The sequence below is a fragment of the Spea bombifrons genome, chromosome 4, assembly GCF_027358695.1.
Source record: "Spea bombifrons isolate aSpeBom1 chromosome 4, aSpeBom1.2.pri, whole genome shotgun sequence".
Lineage (NCBI taxonomy): Eukaryota > Metazoa > Chordata > Amphibia > Anura > Pelobatidae > Spea > Spea bombifrons.
Genome location: NC_071090.1, coordinates 44932122 through 44949147, shown reverse-complemented (window position 1 = coordinate 44949147; position 17026 = coordinate 44932122). Strand labels below are relative to the sequence as shown.

At 38.7% G+C, this 17026-nt stretch overlaps 2 protein-coding genes across 2 annotated transcripts; one reads left to right on the top strand and one right to left on the bottom strand.

Annotated features, from left to right (window-relative positions):
• Positions 1-3723: 3723 nt before the first annotated feature.
• Positions 3724-9345, bottom strand: METAP2 (methionyl aminopeptidase 2). The gene is made up of 11 exons (XM_053462445.1): positions 9116-9345; positions 8210-8320; positions 8026-8091; positions 7280-7382; positions 6542-6703; positions 6235-6416; positions 6055-6149; positions 5324-5420; positions 5014-5117; positions 4789-4904; positions 3724-4596 (listed from the first exon to the last, which is right to left on the bottom strand). Exons 1-11 carry the CDS (start codon positions 9273-9275, stop codon positions 4344-4346), a joined length of 1449 nt encoding a protein of 482 aa, XP_053318420.1. The 5' UTR covers positions 9276-9345; the 3' UTR covers positions 3724-4343.
• A 2065-nt stretch (positions 9346-11410) lies between these two features.
• LOC128491946 (uncharacterized) lies at positions 11411-16858 on the top strand. Its single transcript, XM_053464342.1, has 7 exons — positions 11411-11623; positions 12750-12822; positions 13451-13554; positions 13961-14526; positions 14735-14809; positions 15318-15417; positions 16623-16858. Exons 2-7 carry the CDS (start codon positions 12790-12792, stop codon positions 16852-16854), a joined length of 1110 nt encoding a protein of 369 aa, XP_053320317.1. The 5' UTR covers positions 11411-11623; positions 12750-12789; the 3' UTR covers positions 16855-16858.
• The last annotated feature ends 168 nt before the right edge of the window (positions 16859-17026 follow it).

The following is a 17026-nucleotide window of genomic DNA, read 5'->3' as shown; positions in this document are numbered from 1 at the left end:
TGTGTTGTAGGATACAAGCAGAGCTTCTGGCATTATCTGCTGGCTGTGCCTGATATTGCAAAAACAATAATAAATATAAAAAGATTCCCAGAGAGGGGTCTATCCAGACCCTCCTGAAACCTCTGATGAGCTCCCCCTACAGATACTACGATCAGCAATGTAAGGTGTGTAGTGGAGCCCTGCTTAGAATTCAGCTGCAGTGGTGGTCAAAGTGAAAAGAGGGAGAAACAGTCAATACCCTCTTCAAAAAATACTTTAAATAAAAAAAAAAAAATTCAAAAGTAGATATTAAAAATTAAATAAAATTTAAAAATAGACTACAGCGATGTCACCATGATATAAGCGGCACCATCCAGTTCCAAGAGAAGTACCAAAAAAAATATCTAAAATATATATAAAAATAAGTGAATGGAAATTTTTTACACAATTACATTTTTTTAAAACATTATTTTATTTATGTAGCCCCAACAATTTACGCAGCGCTTAATACAATACATATATTCAAGTTGTATGACAAGACGAGAATTGACAGACTGAGACAAACCGATACATTAGGTGGAGAGAGCTCTGCTCGCAAGCTTACAATCTTGAGGGAATGGGGTGACAAACATAAGGCACAGAGAAAGGGTGAGAGGTAGTGTGGTGGTTGCATCAATGACAAGGAAGTTCTAGCAGCTAGGATGGTGCGGCTTCTCTGAAGAAGTGGATTTTGAGATGTTTCTTGAATGTCGGGAGGGAGGGTGAATGCTGAAGGTTCGGTGGAAGTAGATTCCAGAGATATGGGGCAGCTTGAGTGAAATCTTGTAGACGGGAAAAGGAAGAGGTGATAAGTGAGGACGAGAGCCTTAGCCCATGAGAAGAACGTAGGGATCGGGTAGGAGAGTATTTGCTTACGAGGGCAGAAATGTATGGAGGAGCAGTGTTATGGGTGGCCTTATATGTCAGTACCAGGATTTAAAATTTAATTCTAAAGGTAATTGGGAGCCAGCGGAGGGTTTCACAGAGTGGGGAAGCAGAAGAGGAGCGGCGTACAAGGAAGATAAGCCTAGCAGCAGCATTTAGGACAAACTGTAGAGGAGAGAGTCGAGGCAGTAGAATGCCAACCAGAAGAGTGTTGCAGTAGTCAATTCGAGAAAAAATTGAATGAACCAGAGTTTTAAAAATCTTTAATCTAAGACAATAAAGAGAAAAAGTCCCGACAATTTACATAAAATACAAGTGAGTGCAACAATTGGTTGAAGAAGCGGCAATTTGTCTGTAAATGCTGCAGTCATCCCTTTGCCGCCATGTTTAACGTGATTACGTGCGATAAGTTGCGTTGAAATGTTTGATACGTAGGGAGAAAGGTCCACGTTCCTTTAAGCAGCAGTGGATGAATGAATGAAGCATGGTAGTAGTAGGTGAGCATGCACAAGCTGATAAGTGGATCCAGCACCTTTCTCAATAACATTGTACCTAGTGAGCATACACGATGTGATCTCTTGGTTAAGGTTTTATTTAATAAAACCTTGAGTATCATTTTATGATGTGTGTTATCAATGTACACATTTCTCTTCCCATTTACATATAACACACACACCTTAAATTTGTGTCTAAAGTAAAACATTTACACTTATTTTTGTATAAATATATACAGACACAACGGAACATTGTGAGATTTTAGTATCTTGACAGGGGACCTGTATGTATTTTTCATATTGTGGTTTTGAAGCATTTTAGAAAAGCTCAGGTAGTGCAGAATTAGTTTTCAGTGTGAACCCCAGCAAGGGGCTGCTTTTTATTTTAAATTCAGTAGTTTTGTTATTGGTAATTTGTAACACTTGAAGAATCATCTAGTTTGCTTTTTAACACAGCCTGCTTGGGTTGGTAGAGCCACATTATGCAGTCCTCCGACGCATCAAATGAACTGTATTTATCTAAGTGGAGGGGGAGTGCACGTGATTCACAATGCTGGCATTTCAGCATTGCGGTTCGGAGCACCATAGAGATCTACACGCGGATTAGGTTTTACCACTGTCCCTACAAGAGATCAAGACACATGTGAGGACTGGAGATTAAAGAATACACAAGGCAACTTTCAGCCCTTATTACCCAATTGTAATTGAGACACCTAAATTGTAATTGTCACCTAAAATACAAGATAAATGGTTTCCATTTATGCTACTGATTGCCTGCATGAAGCCTACTTGCCTGCATGAAGAAAGGTAGAGGTAATATTTACAATGCGTAGTCTTCAAAAGTAAATACTTCCGACTAACACAGACCTCAAGGTCCAAAGCTAGGACATGTCCAAATAAGATAAAAAGGCTGTGCTTAATTTAATATAAAAATCCGAGAACCTGTTTATACATATAATTTAAATCAGATTCCTCCTGTCTGTCACACTGCTTCGATCTTCCCGAGAACCAACCTCTGGCGGATTTGTGGTGACTGTTGATGAGTCTGTCACTGACTTTCTTACAGTTCTATACACTAAATAAATAGAACTGTTTTTGCACTTTATATTAAAAACCTGCACAATATCAAAGGGTGGGCGACAGAACTGCAGGCCAGGAAACTAACACCATAACTGGCTGCTGCCAATCTCACCTTCCAGAAGACCAATATTCAGACTGGATAATGCAAACATGTTTACACCAATTAGCAACCAAGAAGCGCCAAACTTAATGTCCTTATTTAAAGCTGCAAAGCAACTTTCACTAAACCTAAACGATTGAGACATGGGACTCTTATTTCCTGAGTAAATGGCTGTGACGTAGTTGTGACATGACTCCAGACGCCTACATTTCATTTAGAAACCGCATTAGACTCACTAATGTCCTTTATCTCCCACGCACCACAGATAAAACCACTTGTGTTTTGAGGGATTGGGGGAAAAGGTCTGCTGCAGTGGCTAGTTCAGTCTGAGTGTGACTTGAAGATAAAAGCAGTAGCTTATCTGTCAGCAGTCTTCTGGATTCCAGTAACATTAAAGACACATGCCGCACTAGGTTTCAAGTCATATGATTTGACAGCTGCCATACATATGTTTTACTGCTGGCCATCTTGAACACATCAGTATGGAAATTCGTATTGGCATGTTAAAAAAAAAAGAAAACAAAACTGAATATGAAGGTCCTTAAAAAGTGTCATCACTGTAGCAACCACTACAATGTAGAAAAACTGAACATTGGGTGTTACATATAAAAGGGGTCTCACATTTTCCAGCATTTCCTCACATCAGAAGTGGCAGTCCAGTCAGTCTATCTGAAAGATGCAATTGTGAGAACTAAACATGGGCTTTCTGAGGAGCTTCAAAAGTATGTGGAGATCTAGCATGAAGGACCATTAGTCTAGTTTGGAGGATTATGGAGTTTTCTACATAAAACTGTTCTACACAATGACAAGAGTGATTCACAGATGCAGATTCTCACTACAGAAAAAGGTTTGAGGCACCTGCGTGAAAGGGTGCTTTCCTCAAAGCTATCTTTTCTTACGATGGGCTTTCCATACGATTGGGTAGAATCCACCAGATATGCTTGCTGAAGCCGGAAACCATTATGCATCATTTATAGATGTTTCAGCATTTTGACCCTCGTGCCAATACGCCACACATACCTAGGCAGAACATTTTGAGCACTGCAGTGCTTTGGTTGGTTGCTGCCTCCCACCAGGCTTGCCGCCCTAGGCCAGAACACTCCACTGGAGATAAGGTACATTTAGTTGCAATAAAGGATTGTGGTGTATGCTTTGAAAATTCTTTATTATATTTTTTACAAAATGGTTTCCAGGGAATCAAACTGCAATAGTAGAATTTGCACAAATCAAGTTACAGAAACTTGTTGTAGTGGAGGAATATAAATATTTCAAAGCATGTTAAATTAAATGCAAAACTCTTAAATCTAGCTTCTTTATACCATCCCATGAAATAACAAAACACAGAACACACGGGGGTCTGGTTCAATAGACTGCGCATTACAAGTCAACTAAACCATTTCCATTTAACCAATTTCTCTGTGAGTTATGGAGGGCCAACTCAGAGAATGCGTGCTTTGTCATTCTGCGTGGAGAAACGCCACAGTTGGCCCTTTATAATGAAGAGTTAAGTAGGTTAGATGAAATGATTCAGGTCACCTAGAACTCACTGTGTACTGAAAAAAGCTCAGTACTGAATAAAGCTGTGAACTGAATTGAGAAGGCTTTCAGGTTAACCCTCCCAGATTGTTAGTAAAGCTATTTGCTGATCAGGTTTTATTCCCCCTTCGCAAATGTGCGACCACCATTAGGAAAGCCATATTCCAAATTACTTTAACACCAACAGAAGCAGTAAAGAGAAACATACAGTGCTGCATTCAGGAATTGCCTCAATAGTCATCTCCTCTGCTCACAACTTCTTTGCAGGTGGGGCGCAGCAGTATGGTGTGCTCAAACTGTGCAGTATAAGAGCCCTTGATGTCACACAGAGGAGGGTATGGGTCTACAATACCCAGATCACACAGATTCTTTAGTGCCATTAGGTATTTACTCTCTCCCAGGCGGTCTAGCCACCTGCGGCAGAATGCAAGTGTGCCAAAGTTTTCATTGATGACATTCAACAGGTGTTTTGCTCTTGGGAGTCTGGGGGGAATAAAAAATAAAAAATAAATCACTGGATCAGACAAACACTTCCCCTACTGCCCAACAGTTAAAGAAACTAAGGATTTCTATCATGTTCTACCCAAAAGAGGCATTTCATTATGACATTGAAGAAAATCTATAAGAAATGCCCTCCAGTTCTAATATCGTTTCTGTGTAAGCAGTATATGTTACCTTATTGGCACGTGCCCAACATCAAAGTTCTTCATGTAATGGGAACATTCCATGTCATCGTGGACAACTCCTTTTCCTGTACTACCAAATGTTTCTATGGCATACACTTCACCTTCCTAAAAACAAACATAGTGTCCCTTAAAACAGTCCACGGTACTGAGATCACAAACAAGAATAACACGGACAGTACTGTGCTGCTAACGTGGCACAACAAACGGCCTTTACCTCCATTCGCGTTGCTTCCCCTCCTTTCACAATGGGCACAGTTTTTCCAGCATGTATTCTATAAGGACCGATGGAATGGCCATTTAGATTACGAATGGGTTTAACTGGTGGACCGAAAGACAAAACAATTCTTGAGATACCAAGAATTCTTCAAACGCAATACTTCAAAGTATGTTAACAACCATAATTTCCAAGAGGAGCACAAAGCCTGTGAGATACTGCATGCTGTATTGTAACACCACTCGCCAGCACTTCAGTGTTTCTAAAACAATTATATTATATCCCATCAAATTAACAAACAGTTACATACCTTGATATGTTTTGCCATCTATTTCAACCTCATACGACTCCATAACTTCTTGGATTGCCTCTCCCACATCACAGAGACGTACATCAATGCCAGAACACTACCATCATAAAAAATTACAATTTTAGCTCCGCTCCAAACTCCAAAATGTGTAGGTTTCTCTTAATAGGCACTGTTGTCAGTATTTTAAAAAACTAAACCTAATGTTGTTTACAGAGAGCTTCCATGTCAGACACAGGGCTAACACATACTTTTTTTCTTTTGCTAGTGTTAGTAAAGAGATTACCTATACACTTTCCTTGTCTCAGAAGAAGGTATGGCAGTATCTACACTACAAATTGGTTACTAGGGATGTAGCCGTATCTTCTATTGGCCACCCAGGAGAAATGGAGCTGTAAGTAAACAGCTTTTTGAATACGTAAATGGAGGTTGGGGGGGTTCTTAATGGGTATGTTAATGGATATTGTCTTCATCCCATGCAAAAGTCTGTGGTTGTAGGCTAAACATTTACTGGGCACAGGAAAAAGTGGGAGTATAAGCTTTCTTCCTTGTTGTTATGATAGTCCAATAAAGGGGGTCGCCTAAGACTAAAGACTACTGTGTCTGCTGTATGCCCTCCAGCATTACTACTCTCCAAACTCATCACTGCATTTGCTCATTTCCAACACTGTTCACAGTTTCCTACTTGTTTGCATGTGACTAAACACAGAAATTAGTCTTAAAAAGACACAAACCTTTATCCCAGTGTTTGTAGCATCTTTGACAGCTTCTAGCAACTTATCATACTTTGGATTGAATGTGACCGTGAATGCACAGTCAATTATACGACCTGTGAAAAGGAAGCAAAGTTAACTGAGTAAGCAGATGTTACATCCATAAGTAAACAGACTGCAAAACTAATACTCAATATTCACCATTGATATGGGTTCCAAAATCAATTTTGCACACGTCATCATATTGTAACACGGTGGTGTCTCCAGCGTTAGGAGTGTAGTGAGCTGCGCAGTTATTGAGAGAGCAGCCTGTAGGGAATGCAAGGCCAGCATACAGGCCATTTTCTTTAATTAGCTTGCGAGAACAGTCTTCAAGCTTTTCACTAGAATACAGAAGAGACAGAAAAGGTTTTGAGGTTAACGTACCAGACACAGCATTTACTACCAGACTGTTCAAGTAGAGCCCTAAAGTCAAGACAATTCTCAGAATGGACAATAAAATAATTACCAGATATCAATCATGGTCATGCCTGGCTTAATAAATCCCTTGACATATTTCCTGACTTGTCTGTGGGCTTCTGCAGCTTGTCTAAAATCAGTCCAAATTTCCTCACTTGCTTGATCCAGAACCTTCTTCTCATCGCTGGTTGTTCTCCAGGCAGCAGAACGTCTGCAGAAGGAAGATAGATATATATATTACACAAACATAATATGTATCCTACCTTGAACTCTGTAATATGAAGGGCAACAGGTAAAGAGTATGCATAAAACGAGAAAAAAAAAATGCAACCCACAGACTGGAACAGGTGCCTATATCTCGCCAAATTCAGATTTCTAGATCAATCATTTTTTTTTCTATGATGAAATGTAAATAGACAGTTATCCTTCAAATTGACATCAGTAGGGTGCAATGTTTAGTAAAAGAGCTGTCGTTCCTCAATCCATATATAACCAGAAAGATTCAACCAAACATGCACTTTATACCTTTGCTACAAGCACATGCACTCACCCATATTTGTTAAAGAGCCAAGTTACACAAACATTTCGGAGCCTTCTACCCCTTTATCAATGCACCATTTCCCCAGTGATTATATGTTAAGCATTCACGCTTAGAAGTATACAGATATACACACAGACAATTGGGAATACTAATGTTGTGAAAGCTTATAAATTAAAAGCTCCTACCAGCTAGCCCTCTTTTAAATATCCATACAGTTCTGCAGCACACATTTGATTAGATACCTACCCATCTTGTAATGTTGGGTACTCGCACTCCTGGCCTTTGGGGAATATGCCATTTGTGTACAGGTCACAAATGGGAACAGAGGGTGGATCTGTTTGTGATTTGGCTGTGGGAAATAAAACAAGCTAATTATAAACATATAATGTATAAACATATAAAGTATATACACATTTCAATAACCCTTGGGTCCAGCCGAATGTTAGAAGCCAACTTTTTTTTCCCCTTTCCCAATCATGTTTTTATTTTCTTGGTGCCAGGGGTTTGCGAAGCCTTGCAATATGCTAACATACATTTACACATGCTAACACTCTTCACAATTGTATGTCTACTAATCAAACAATTTACATTGTAACACATTAGCCTAGCAAATGCCAACAAACTATATGCTAAATGGATTTGGAAGCCATTTAAACATGTTTGCAGATTCAATGACAGATGCACCATCTTGCATATGAAAATGTTAATATTAGGTGACCAAAGTTCTTGTTCTACGAGTCTATAGATTTAATTCAACACACACACAGGATCTGAAGACTATATACCCATAAAAATTAAAAGAAACTTAAATCATGCAATTGTCTACTAAACATGTTTGTTGTACCCTCCCTCACAGACAAAATGCATCCTTAAACCATGAAGTGGGTGAGGTATAATCACAAGCCAGCTTCTGTCAGACAATGAATGAGTAACCTGACTCGCAAAACATGTTCGAGCAAGCTTTTTTTTTTTACTTTGATTCAGATACTTACGGCCCTTCTTCTTCTTCTTTTTCTTCTTCTTCTTACCACTTGCTCCATCGCCCTCGCCCTCACCATCTATTATCAAAAACACAACAACAGTGTTAGTGTGGAGGAAAAAAACAAGATCCGTCGGTATAGCAGCAGCACAATTTATAAAGGACGCTCTTTGTGATATTCTGTAGATTGTACGTGCCTTCTTCGTCGTCATCCTTTTCCTTGTTATCCAGCTCCTGCTTCTCCAGCCGTTTTGTTACTTCGTCAATGACCGCTGTAGTACTTCCCACCTCTTTTTCCGCTTCTTGTCCTGAAACACAATATGTTCAAGTTGTAATTTTATGCAACAATTCTTCACTATAATATATTTCACACTAACTAATATCTTAGACCAATCAGAAACTTGCTGAAATGTAAAAATATATTTAGTTATTAAGGCAAACATACCAAAGTTTACATTTCACCATAACTTGTATGGGCCTGTATAAAATATATGCAGATTTGCTCGAATGGTATTGTGATTCCATAGCCGAGAACAGATTCAGTGTAAATATTTTTTAAAAAATAAGGACACAACGGAACTCGTGTTTATCTAGAAAACACCAAGTTAGCCAGGAGGCAGCCACGTCTTGTTTTTAAAGTTACAACGCTAATGTACAAGCACATAACGCAATTTTATCGGGGGAGGGGGGTGTATAGAGGAAATGAAGTCTTCTTCATACTTTTTGGAAAATGTTTACCTTCACTACATTACGTGTTGAAAACACCATCAACAATTTGTTACTGTAGAAATAAAAAGTTGCCCAATAATGCCATGTATTAGGATGCTGTAGACACTCATGACCTCATACACAAGTACACCAGCCCCGTACATGGAGCCCACGCTGGATCTTGCTCTGTAAGCAGTAGTCGGGCAGAGTGGGCTTCATGGGACCGACTAACATAGGCCACCAAGGGCCCCGTCTGCTAGGCACTTGCCTTGAGAGCAGTTCCCGGAGCTATGCCACCTGTATCAGTACATCACCCCACGTACCGGCCATCACATGTCCCCAGAGCCCCCTCCGTAACGGCCCAGGCGCTAACCGTAACCACCTCCCGACCTCACCTGGCTTAGTCTTCTTCTTTTTCTTCCGCTTCTTTTTGCTGGCGCTGTTCTCTCCGACGGCTGTGGTTTCCTCCTCTTCCTCTACCTCCCCGTTCACATGTTTCTCGCCCTCATCTTCCTCCACGCCAGGGCTACCCCGTTGCACCTCCACACTCGCCATCTTACCACAAAGAGGGCGCAGCACGGGCAGGAACGTCCAGTGTACGGAATAACTCTGTGGTGCCGCAGACGCGACGTGTTGCATGCTGGGATATTACAGGAGGACTTTAGCTTCCCTGTCCTCAGTCGATGCAGGAAGTTCTGCTTGACAGAGTAATGAAACCATCTGTATGAACCTCAATGGAACGCACACGCATTAAACATATTATAGATAATGTAACATAGGTATTTTGGATTTAGGGTAATCTCCTGAATTGGTAGAGACATAGAGACGTCCATTTGCTATGCATCGTCTTTCATACTAAAGTGTCTGTTGTCGCTTCCCTAATCCCACGTATTTCACTGTATCAGCCTGTGTTTGCCCCTCTTCTGCCTCTGCTACTTAGCTTGGCATTGGGCCCCTCCTGAGGGTGTTGGACTGTCATAACCATAAACAAACAACTATTGAAACTACTAAAGAGGTTTCTTAAAATATTTTTTTAAGCAAGACTAATTTAGGAGAGCTTCAGTCTCTTTTGCCAGCCGCATAACCTTAATTGAGTACATTGCCAAGGCCAGCCATACATACCTGAGGGTTGCAGAAATCAGGCACCCCTAGGCTGGAAGATAACTTCACTCTATGTAGTCATAGTAAAGTGGCAAGAAAAGAGTAAGTGATCCCTTTGGAATTACCAGCATTTATGTATACATTTGTCTTAAATATGATATGAGCTTCATCTAAGTTCTAATAATGAACAAACCCAATCTGTTTTAACTGTTTACACACAAATTATTGTATTGTTCTTGTCCATATTGAATACCTCATTCAAACATCCACAGTGTGGGTTGGAAAAGTATGTGAACCCCTAGGCTAATCACTTCAACAAAAGCTAATTGGAGTCAGGAGTTGGTAAACCTGGGGTCCAATATATGAAATGGGGATTGGAAGCATCTGCTGATGTGAACCATGCCTCGCAAAAAAGAAATCTTAGAAGACCTGTAATCAAGAATTTTGGAAAAGATTACAAAGTAATCTCGAAGAGTTTACATATTCATCAATCCACAGTTAGACATTAATTGTTTATAAATGGAGACAACTTAGTAATGTGGCTATTCTCTCAAGAAATGGGCGCCCAGCCAAGATGACTCCAAGGGTACAACACAAAATGCTCAGTGAGGTTAAAAAGAACCCTAGAGTAAAAGCTTTAAGGAATCATTGGACCTCAATAGAGCTGTTCACACCAGATATCCTAGGAATATGGCTGAGCTTAAGCAGCTTTGTAAGGAAGAATGGTCCAAAATTCCTCCTGAACGTTGCGCAGGTCTGATCTGCAGCTACCGGAATAGCTTGTTTGAGGTTATTGCTGTCAAAGGAGGTTCAACAAGTTAGAGATTTCAAGGGTTAATTTACTTTTTCCACCAGAACTGTGAATGTTTAATGGATGTGTTCAATTAAAACATGAAAGATTAACGTTTGTGTGTTATTAGTTTAAGCACATTGTGTTTGTCTATACTTGTGACTTAGATATAAATCAGGTCACACTTTATGAACGATTAATGCAGAAAACCAGGTAATTCCAAAGGATTCATTTACTTTTTCTTCCCACAGTATAGCATTTGACCTTCTAAATATGGACATGTGTAATCTGAAAGATATAAAGGGTTCCATTTCCCTTTAGGCCGGAAGTTTGCATATATTGTGATGTACACACAAGGGTGTACTAAGAAAAACTTGGCATAGATTCCAGGGCAAGGTGTGCTCCCATTGATTTCATGCACAGTGCGTGTGTGGCAAGGGAAGAAGGATGGAGACTCGAGTCTAGAAAAACAACAAATATACATGTGGTAAAATGCAAAATAAAATATAATTAGCATTTTTTTAAAAAATGAAAAAAATATGAATTTTTCCCCTCACAATTGGGCCACTCTGTGTTGCCCCAGGACAACTAGTTGCATCCATGATTGGTTGGTTACAGTGATGGGGGTCAGAATGAGTTAAAACCATCCTTCCATGTTCTACTGGTGAATCTATGGATTAAACACAATTGACCAAGGAATGTGTGGGAAGTGGCCAAAAAAGGAAAGATTACTCTGTAAATGACAATAGATGAATTTTATACTGTCCAGTTATGCATAAGAATGAATTTGTTTGGTTTTAATCATTACCTGGCTTAACTATTTAGTATGAAACAGCAAAATACACTAACCCAGGAACTGAACGAGTGCTCTTTGAGAGGATTAGGTAACCAAGCAACCGGCTCCCAAACTGTACACTCACAGACACGGTAATGGACATACATTGCCTCCTAGCCTACTGCCTGCAGAGGAACTGCTTGTAACCCGTTTATATAAGGAACTGAGCTTCCCAATGTAAGTTTTCTATGATGTATATTTTTTTTACAGAATCTTGCTGTGATCCGCATGAATGCTGGGTGTGTAAAAGTGAATTATTCAAACAACAAGGAAATGAATGCAAAGTTATGTGAAGTATTGTGTCTGTTGCCAGTCTGTACAACGTATACAGGACTTTTAGATCCCAATCTGTAAATTAGCATTACCAAATTGATTACAATATCTGCAATTTAATACATTCTAGCATTAGGTGTGCTGTGAACTTTAATGACTATAACGTATAAGGAGAACAAACACACACCTTGGGGAAAATACATAGCGTTAATAAGAATTACATCAGACAACTCTAAAATGCACACTTTGTCATAAACAGAGCTGTCAAGCTGGTTGTGGATATGCATGTGGCCACCTGTCAATAGGACAGTGTCCCTTATTGCCAGAGGGCATATTGCATAGAGTCAATATATATATATATATATAGCGCGAGATTGGAACTTTTATCATCTTTTTTTAACTTTCTTAGAAGGAAAAACGTTTTCTACAATTGTGTTAAGTTTATCCTTAGCCATTTATTCTCCATGCTAACATATACCTTAATTCAATTATGACTAATAAACCATTTGGCGTGCATGGAATTAATACAGACCTGCATTTTCATATTAAATGGTTGGATTACTTTGTAAATGAAAAACGTATGCTTCAGTATCTCACCAAGTACTGTTTTTCACATTTTACAATCTAGTGTGTCCACTCTGGATATGCAAATAAGCCTCTTTTCCAAGTATTTAAAGCACTGTTGACCTTGTGTTGTCACATACGGGTCTAAAAGGGTCAGAAGCAGGAAACGGCAAGTTGACCCAGGACTCTAAAATCCATAGGACTGACAGACTTGACAACCAACTTAACCTACAAACTCACATTACAGACTGATCACCTACTTGCATAACCAACTCAACTGAGCCTACATCCAACTAACTCAACAGGAGTCAAGAGAAACTTGAAAAAAATCAAGTCAGTAGGAAATATGATTCAAAGACTTGGTGTTACCACTTGATTTAGTGCTTATCCGAGTATTAGCAATTTCTTATTTTTATAATGATAAATATGTCTTACACTGTATAATAACTCTTTCTCCCTACAACAGTACGTCTGTGTGCTTGGAGTGGTCAGATATTTCCTCCATTATGAGTACAGGACCCCTCTACTTCTATGACCAGGTACTTCCAAAGAGTCCGTAACCTGTACAGCAAATTATTTAGTGGCCGTTACACATATTTTTTCTTTGTGTAGGTATTGCCTGAAAATTATAATAATTATATAACAAAACAATTCTTACCAATTCTAGGTTTAACCCCTCTCCATTGAAAATTAGCATATTTCCAAAAATAATTAAGACATTAGGGGAACTTTAATCAAGGTATTTTTTGAAGGACGTAAATTATTTTTGGAAAGAGGTATGTTCTGACAATGTTAGCTCTTTCTGTCCAGTAAATTATATACACTTGACCAGTCATTTCATGTGAATATGAATATTTTTATTGTTCTCATTTATATGTACTTTTCACTGTTGTAATATCACTACAGAATCTGTTGGTGCTTTATAAAATACTACTACTATTAATAATAAAAAGAATGCCCTGTCTTGCCAGATTTTTGTGCCATGCTTTAAATCAACTATTTGGGGAGCATTTTAATTTGGGCTTAAAAGTTGACCCTTCTCTGATATATGAGTAAATTGAAACATAAAAGTCTCAATTCAACGTGTTATTTTCTGGGGGGTTTTGTCTTTTTGTCTGTCTTGTTTGGGTTATTGAAGTAATAATCTCAATTTCTTCTTCGATCCAGGTGAAAATGAAAACAACTAAACGGGTAAAGAAAATGCCTGAAGAATTACCTCCTGATATGAAATACATAAACATTAATCCTCGTCTTGCAAATTTTATTAACAGGTAAGAAGAATTACATTTATTTATACTTATAGCCATTTGTTTTCACAAAAATGAAACATTACAAAGGAACAGTAATTTACACCAAAGTAAGTACTCCTGGCATGTAAATAGATTAAAGGCAAATATTTTACCTGAAAAAGTCATTGACAAAAGCCTTTGTTGTACCGGCAAACTGGGTGAATATATAAGGACTCTAATGGAGGTAGTCCTCTCACCAGACTAATAATACATTTTGTATGACTTTAGTTAATAAGTGCTTCTTACTGCCTCTGGAAGCAGGTTCAGAACTTATGACTTAGGTAAAGTGGTACTTACTGATGGACCTACAGGTACTGTCCTACTATGTAGATGCCTAGGTCTAAAGAAGTTCTTGCATCCATATCTTTCTGAATTTCTCTTTCATCAGCATCAATAAAAGCAGAAAAGGGGTCTCAACTCAGGCTGAAAAAAAGCAATTATCATTATCGAATGAGGACAAAGCACAAAAAGAAAAAGACAAATTCCCGGTGCTGCCTGAAATCAATGGAGCTAACCCACCAAAGAACAGTATAGAAAACCCAAACCCGAAGCCCACCCACTTCCTCACTGATGATGATCAGTTCATGAGCCCTTTTGAGGATTATAAATATGTTGCCCCAACTTTACTTTATGAGCTTGGAAAATTACTGCATTTTTTCTCGCAGTATGAGATCATCTTCCCTCAAGGAGTAATCAACATACTCTACTATAGCTGGAAGGAGCTCATCGAAGGTGCAGTATACAACAAGAAGCATTGCCAGTCACAGCCTTCAAAGAAAGGGACAGCAGACCAAAGCCAAGTCCCAGAGGAAAGTGAAAACAAACAACCTGGAACTGTTCCACCAGAAAATGTGGACAGTCTCAAGAATACTAAAAACAAGACTAATGCCACTCTGGCCGAAAGTGGAAAGGAGAAAGGGGGACAACATACAAATAAGGCATCTGGAAACAAATGTGAGTAAAAAATAGTATGAGCAGTCAAACCACACCATTTCCACTAATAATGTCATTCTATAAAAAAGATAAAATGTATCAAAGCAAATTCCTGGACAAAGTTAAAAAATATGATGTATTTTGCAAAACATAAAATCATCACCTTAATGCACTTGTTTTTCATTTAATAATGTCCATTCAACAAAAAAAAATTGTTTTTCCTGTCTAGCGCCTCAAAGTTTTGCATCCCATTTACCAGTCACAATCAGCTTCTCTATGGCCTCCAGAGCATGCGAGGACAGAGGTAAGGACACCAGTATGCGTTTTGCCGCTAGAAATTAATTGCATGTGCATGTAAACATGTTGTACAGATTTATTCATTTTGAGGTAACGTCCCAAAATGTCTTTTTTTGAGACTTACTTAAATGAATTTCTAGTACATTAGTAGCTCATTGCCTCTTTTTGCAACAGCGTCAGCCTTGAAGCCAAACCTGGAGCCAAATTTTATTGTGTTCGGTTCATCTCAGTTTGGTCGGTGACCTCTGCTCTATTGCTTTTGTGTCAGTTTACAAATATTTAGTTCACCAGAGACTTGCTATAATTTATTGTAAATAAGCTTAAGGTGTTTTGGGCTGCTTTATTACCAACAGCTTGGCTGGACTTGCCCCTGAATTTTAACTTGTGTAAATTTTAATAATTTAGTTCTAACAAAGTTCTAAAATGATCTTAATATAATATTTAAAAAGTCATAAAACAAATATTTGAACTACTTATAACTGCTATTATTTATTTATTTTACATTTATTATTCAGGGTGGATTCTTCAGAAGACGGATTCCGCGTCTGAAGCCATGGAATTGAAGGGCTTGTGTACATGGGCAGTGGAGAGACTGCAGCTAGCACAGATGCAAATGTTTGTATTTCACATTGTCCTGCAGCTGCAGTTTCATGTTGATAAATGTAAATTAATGCAGTTGGGAAGTAAAAATGCCAAGGTTGAACATTGGGGAAAAGCAGGCAATGCTATAAAAAATGTCAAGAAAGCAAGCAGGGTGCTGTGTTATGTAGCTAGAGGCATAAGAAGCAGGAAGAGAGAGGCTGCCACTTTACAGATCTCTGGTCAGACCTCACCTAAAATGTTTTGTACAGTTCTGGAGACCCCATCTCCAGAAGGATATTGACACATTGGAAAAAGTTCAGAGCAAGGCTACTAGTTTATTTCAGAGGAGAAATGTTGGAAAGAGAGGCCAAAATCTAAAAGGGTCAGAGGTTCAGATGCAATGTAAGGACATTATACCGGTACCTAACTGGTAGGGTAGATAAATGGAACAGCCTTCCATCAGAAGTGGTAGAGACTAATACAGTGAGGGAATTAAAACATACATAAGATAGGCATAAAGCTATCCTGAATCAAAGACAAGACCAAGGACTGATTAAAGTCTGAGATACATCAAGAAAATGGGCAGACTAGATGGGCCGAATGGTTCTTATCTTCCGTCAAATTCTATATTTCTACGTTTCTCTACATTCATGTAAGGGGAAAATAATGTTCATTAATGGATGTTTAACCTCAAATGTCCCTTTCAAAAATCTATCACGTTTTTTCTTAAAAGCTTTCACAGTAACAACATACTCCAATAAGTACCTGTGGATTTTTTTGTATTATTTTATACTGTTTTGGAGCAAGTATGTACACCTTGCTGGCAATACCGCATGCCACTCTATTGGTCACTGCAAATATTCTCCCATCACTAATGGTAGCAATATACCTTCATATTAACATGAAGAGCCTGTAGCGCAGACCCTGACATGTCCATAACAAATGGTGGCAGTGGTAGAACCATATAATCAAATTCAAAAGATTACAGGTCAACATTTTTGCGAGTTTTAAACTTCCGACCCAAGGATTATTTTCCCCTAGGGCACTGTGAGTTTGGAGGCCATTGCTCCTTTTCAATTTCCCTCATCTGAAATTTTGCCCGGCTTATCAAAGAATACAGCAGCCTGGTGTATCAGTAGTTTTTTGATCTTTTGTACTTAGAAGTGATTTCTGTATTCTACTTTTTAATCAACATTAAGTATCCTTGTTTATTTAGACAACTTTTTAACTTTTAACAGAAACAAGCAATTAACATCAATAGCGGAGAAAGGATGGACCAAGCCCGTTGTTGTCCGTTATTATGAAAATACCGGTAATAAAAGAAACACTGATGTAAAGCAAAGGAAAACAGTTAAAGCTCCCTCATTCATGCTGGTTAGAGGAATGCCTCTCATCCCTGAAATCAAGCGGGACAATCCTTCTCTGCGGAAACTGCACTTTGGTCTGATTGATGGTTCCTCCGTGGTGTAGTATCCTTCTGATCTATCTCTATATCTCTAATACCATTGCATTGGTTCAAAAATAGTTCCAGACGCTTTTTAAAGTTATGCTTCATTATGCAAAATCTTAAAGGTTGCAGTCCCACTTTCAGAAAGCTGGATACTAATATATATATATATATATATATATATGTTTGGGGAGA

What these genes read in the sequence shown, in the direction of transcription:
- METAP2 (XM_053462445.1), bottom strand. Translation starts at nt 9,275, where the DNA reads ATGGCGAGTGTGGAGGTGCAACGGGGTAGCCCTGGCGTGGAGGAAGAT. An exon ending in AAAGAAGAAGACTAAGCCAG is followed by an intron (nt 8,321 to 9,115) that starts GTGAGGTCGGGA and finishes ATTGTGTTTCAG; the next exon opens with GACAAGAAGCGGAAAAAGAG. An exon ending in AAAGAAGAAGAAGAAGGGCC is followed by an intron (nt 7,383 to 8,025) that starts GTAAGTATCTGA and finishes TATTTCCCACAG; the next exon opens with CCAAATCACAAACAGATCCA.
- LOC128491946 (XM_053464342.1), top strand. Translation starts at nt 12,790, where the DNA reads ATGAGTACAGGACCCCTCTACTTCTATGACCAG. An exon ending in CAGAGCATGCGAGGACAGAG is followed by an intron (nt 14,810 to 15,317) that starts GTAAGGACACCA and finishes TTTATTATTCAG; the next exon opens with GGTGGATTCTTCAGAAGACG. An exon ending in CAGCTAGCACAGATGCAAAT is followed by an intron (nt 15,418 to 16,622) that starts GTTTGTATTTCA and finishes AACTTTTAACAG; the next exon opens with AAACAAGCAATTAACATCAA.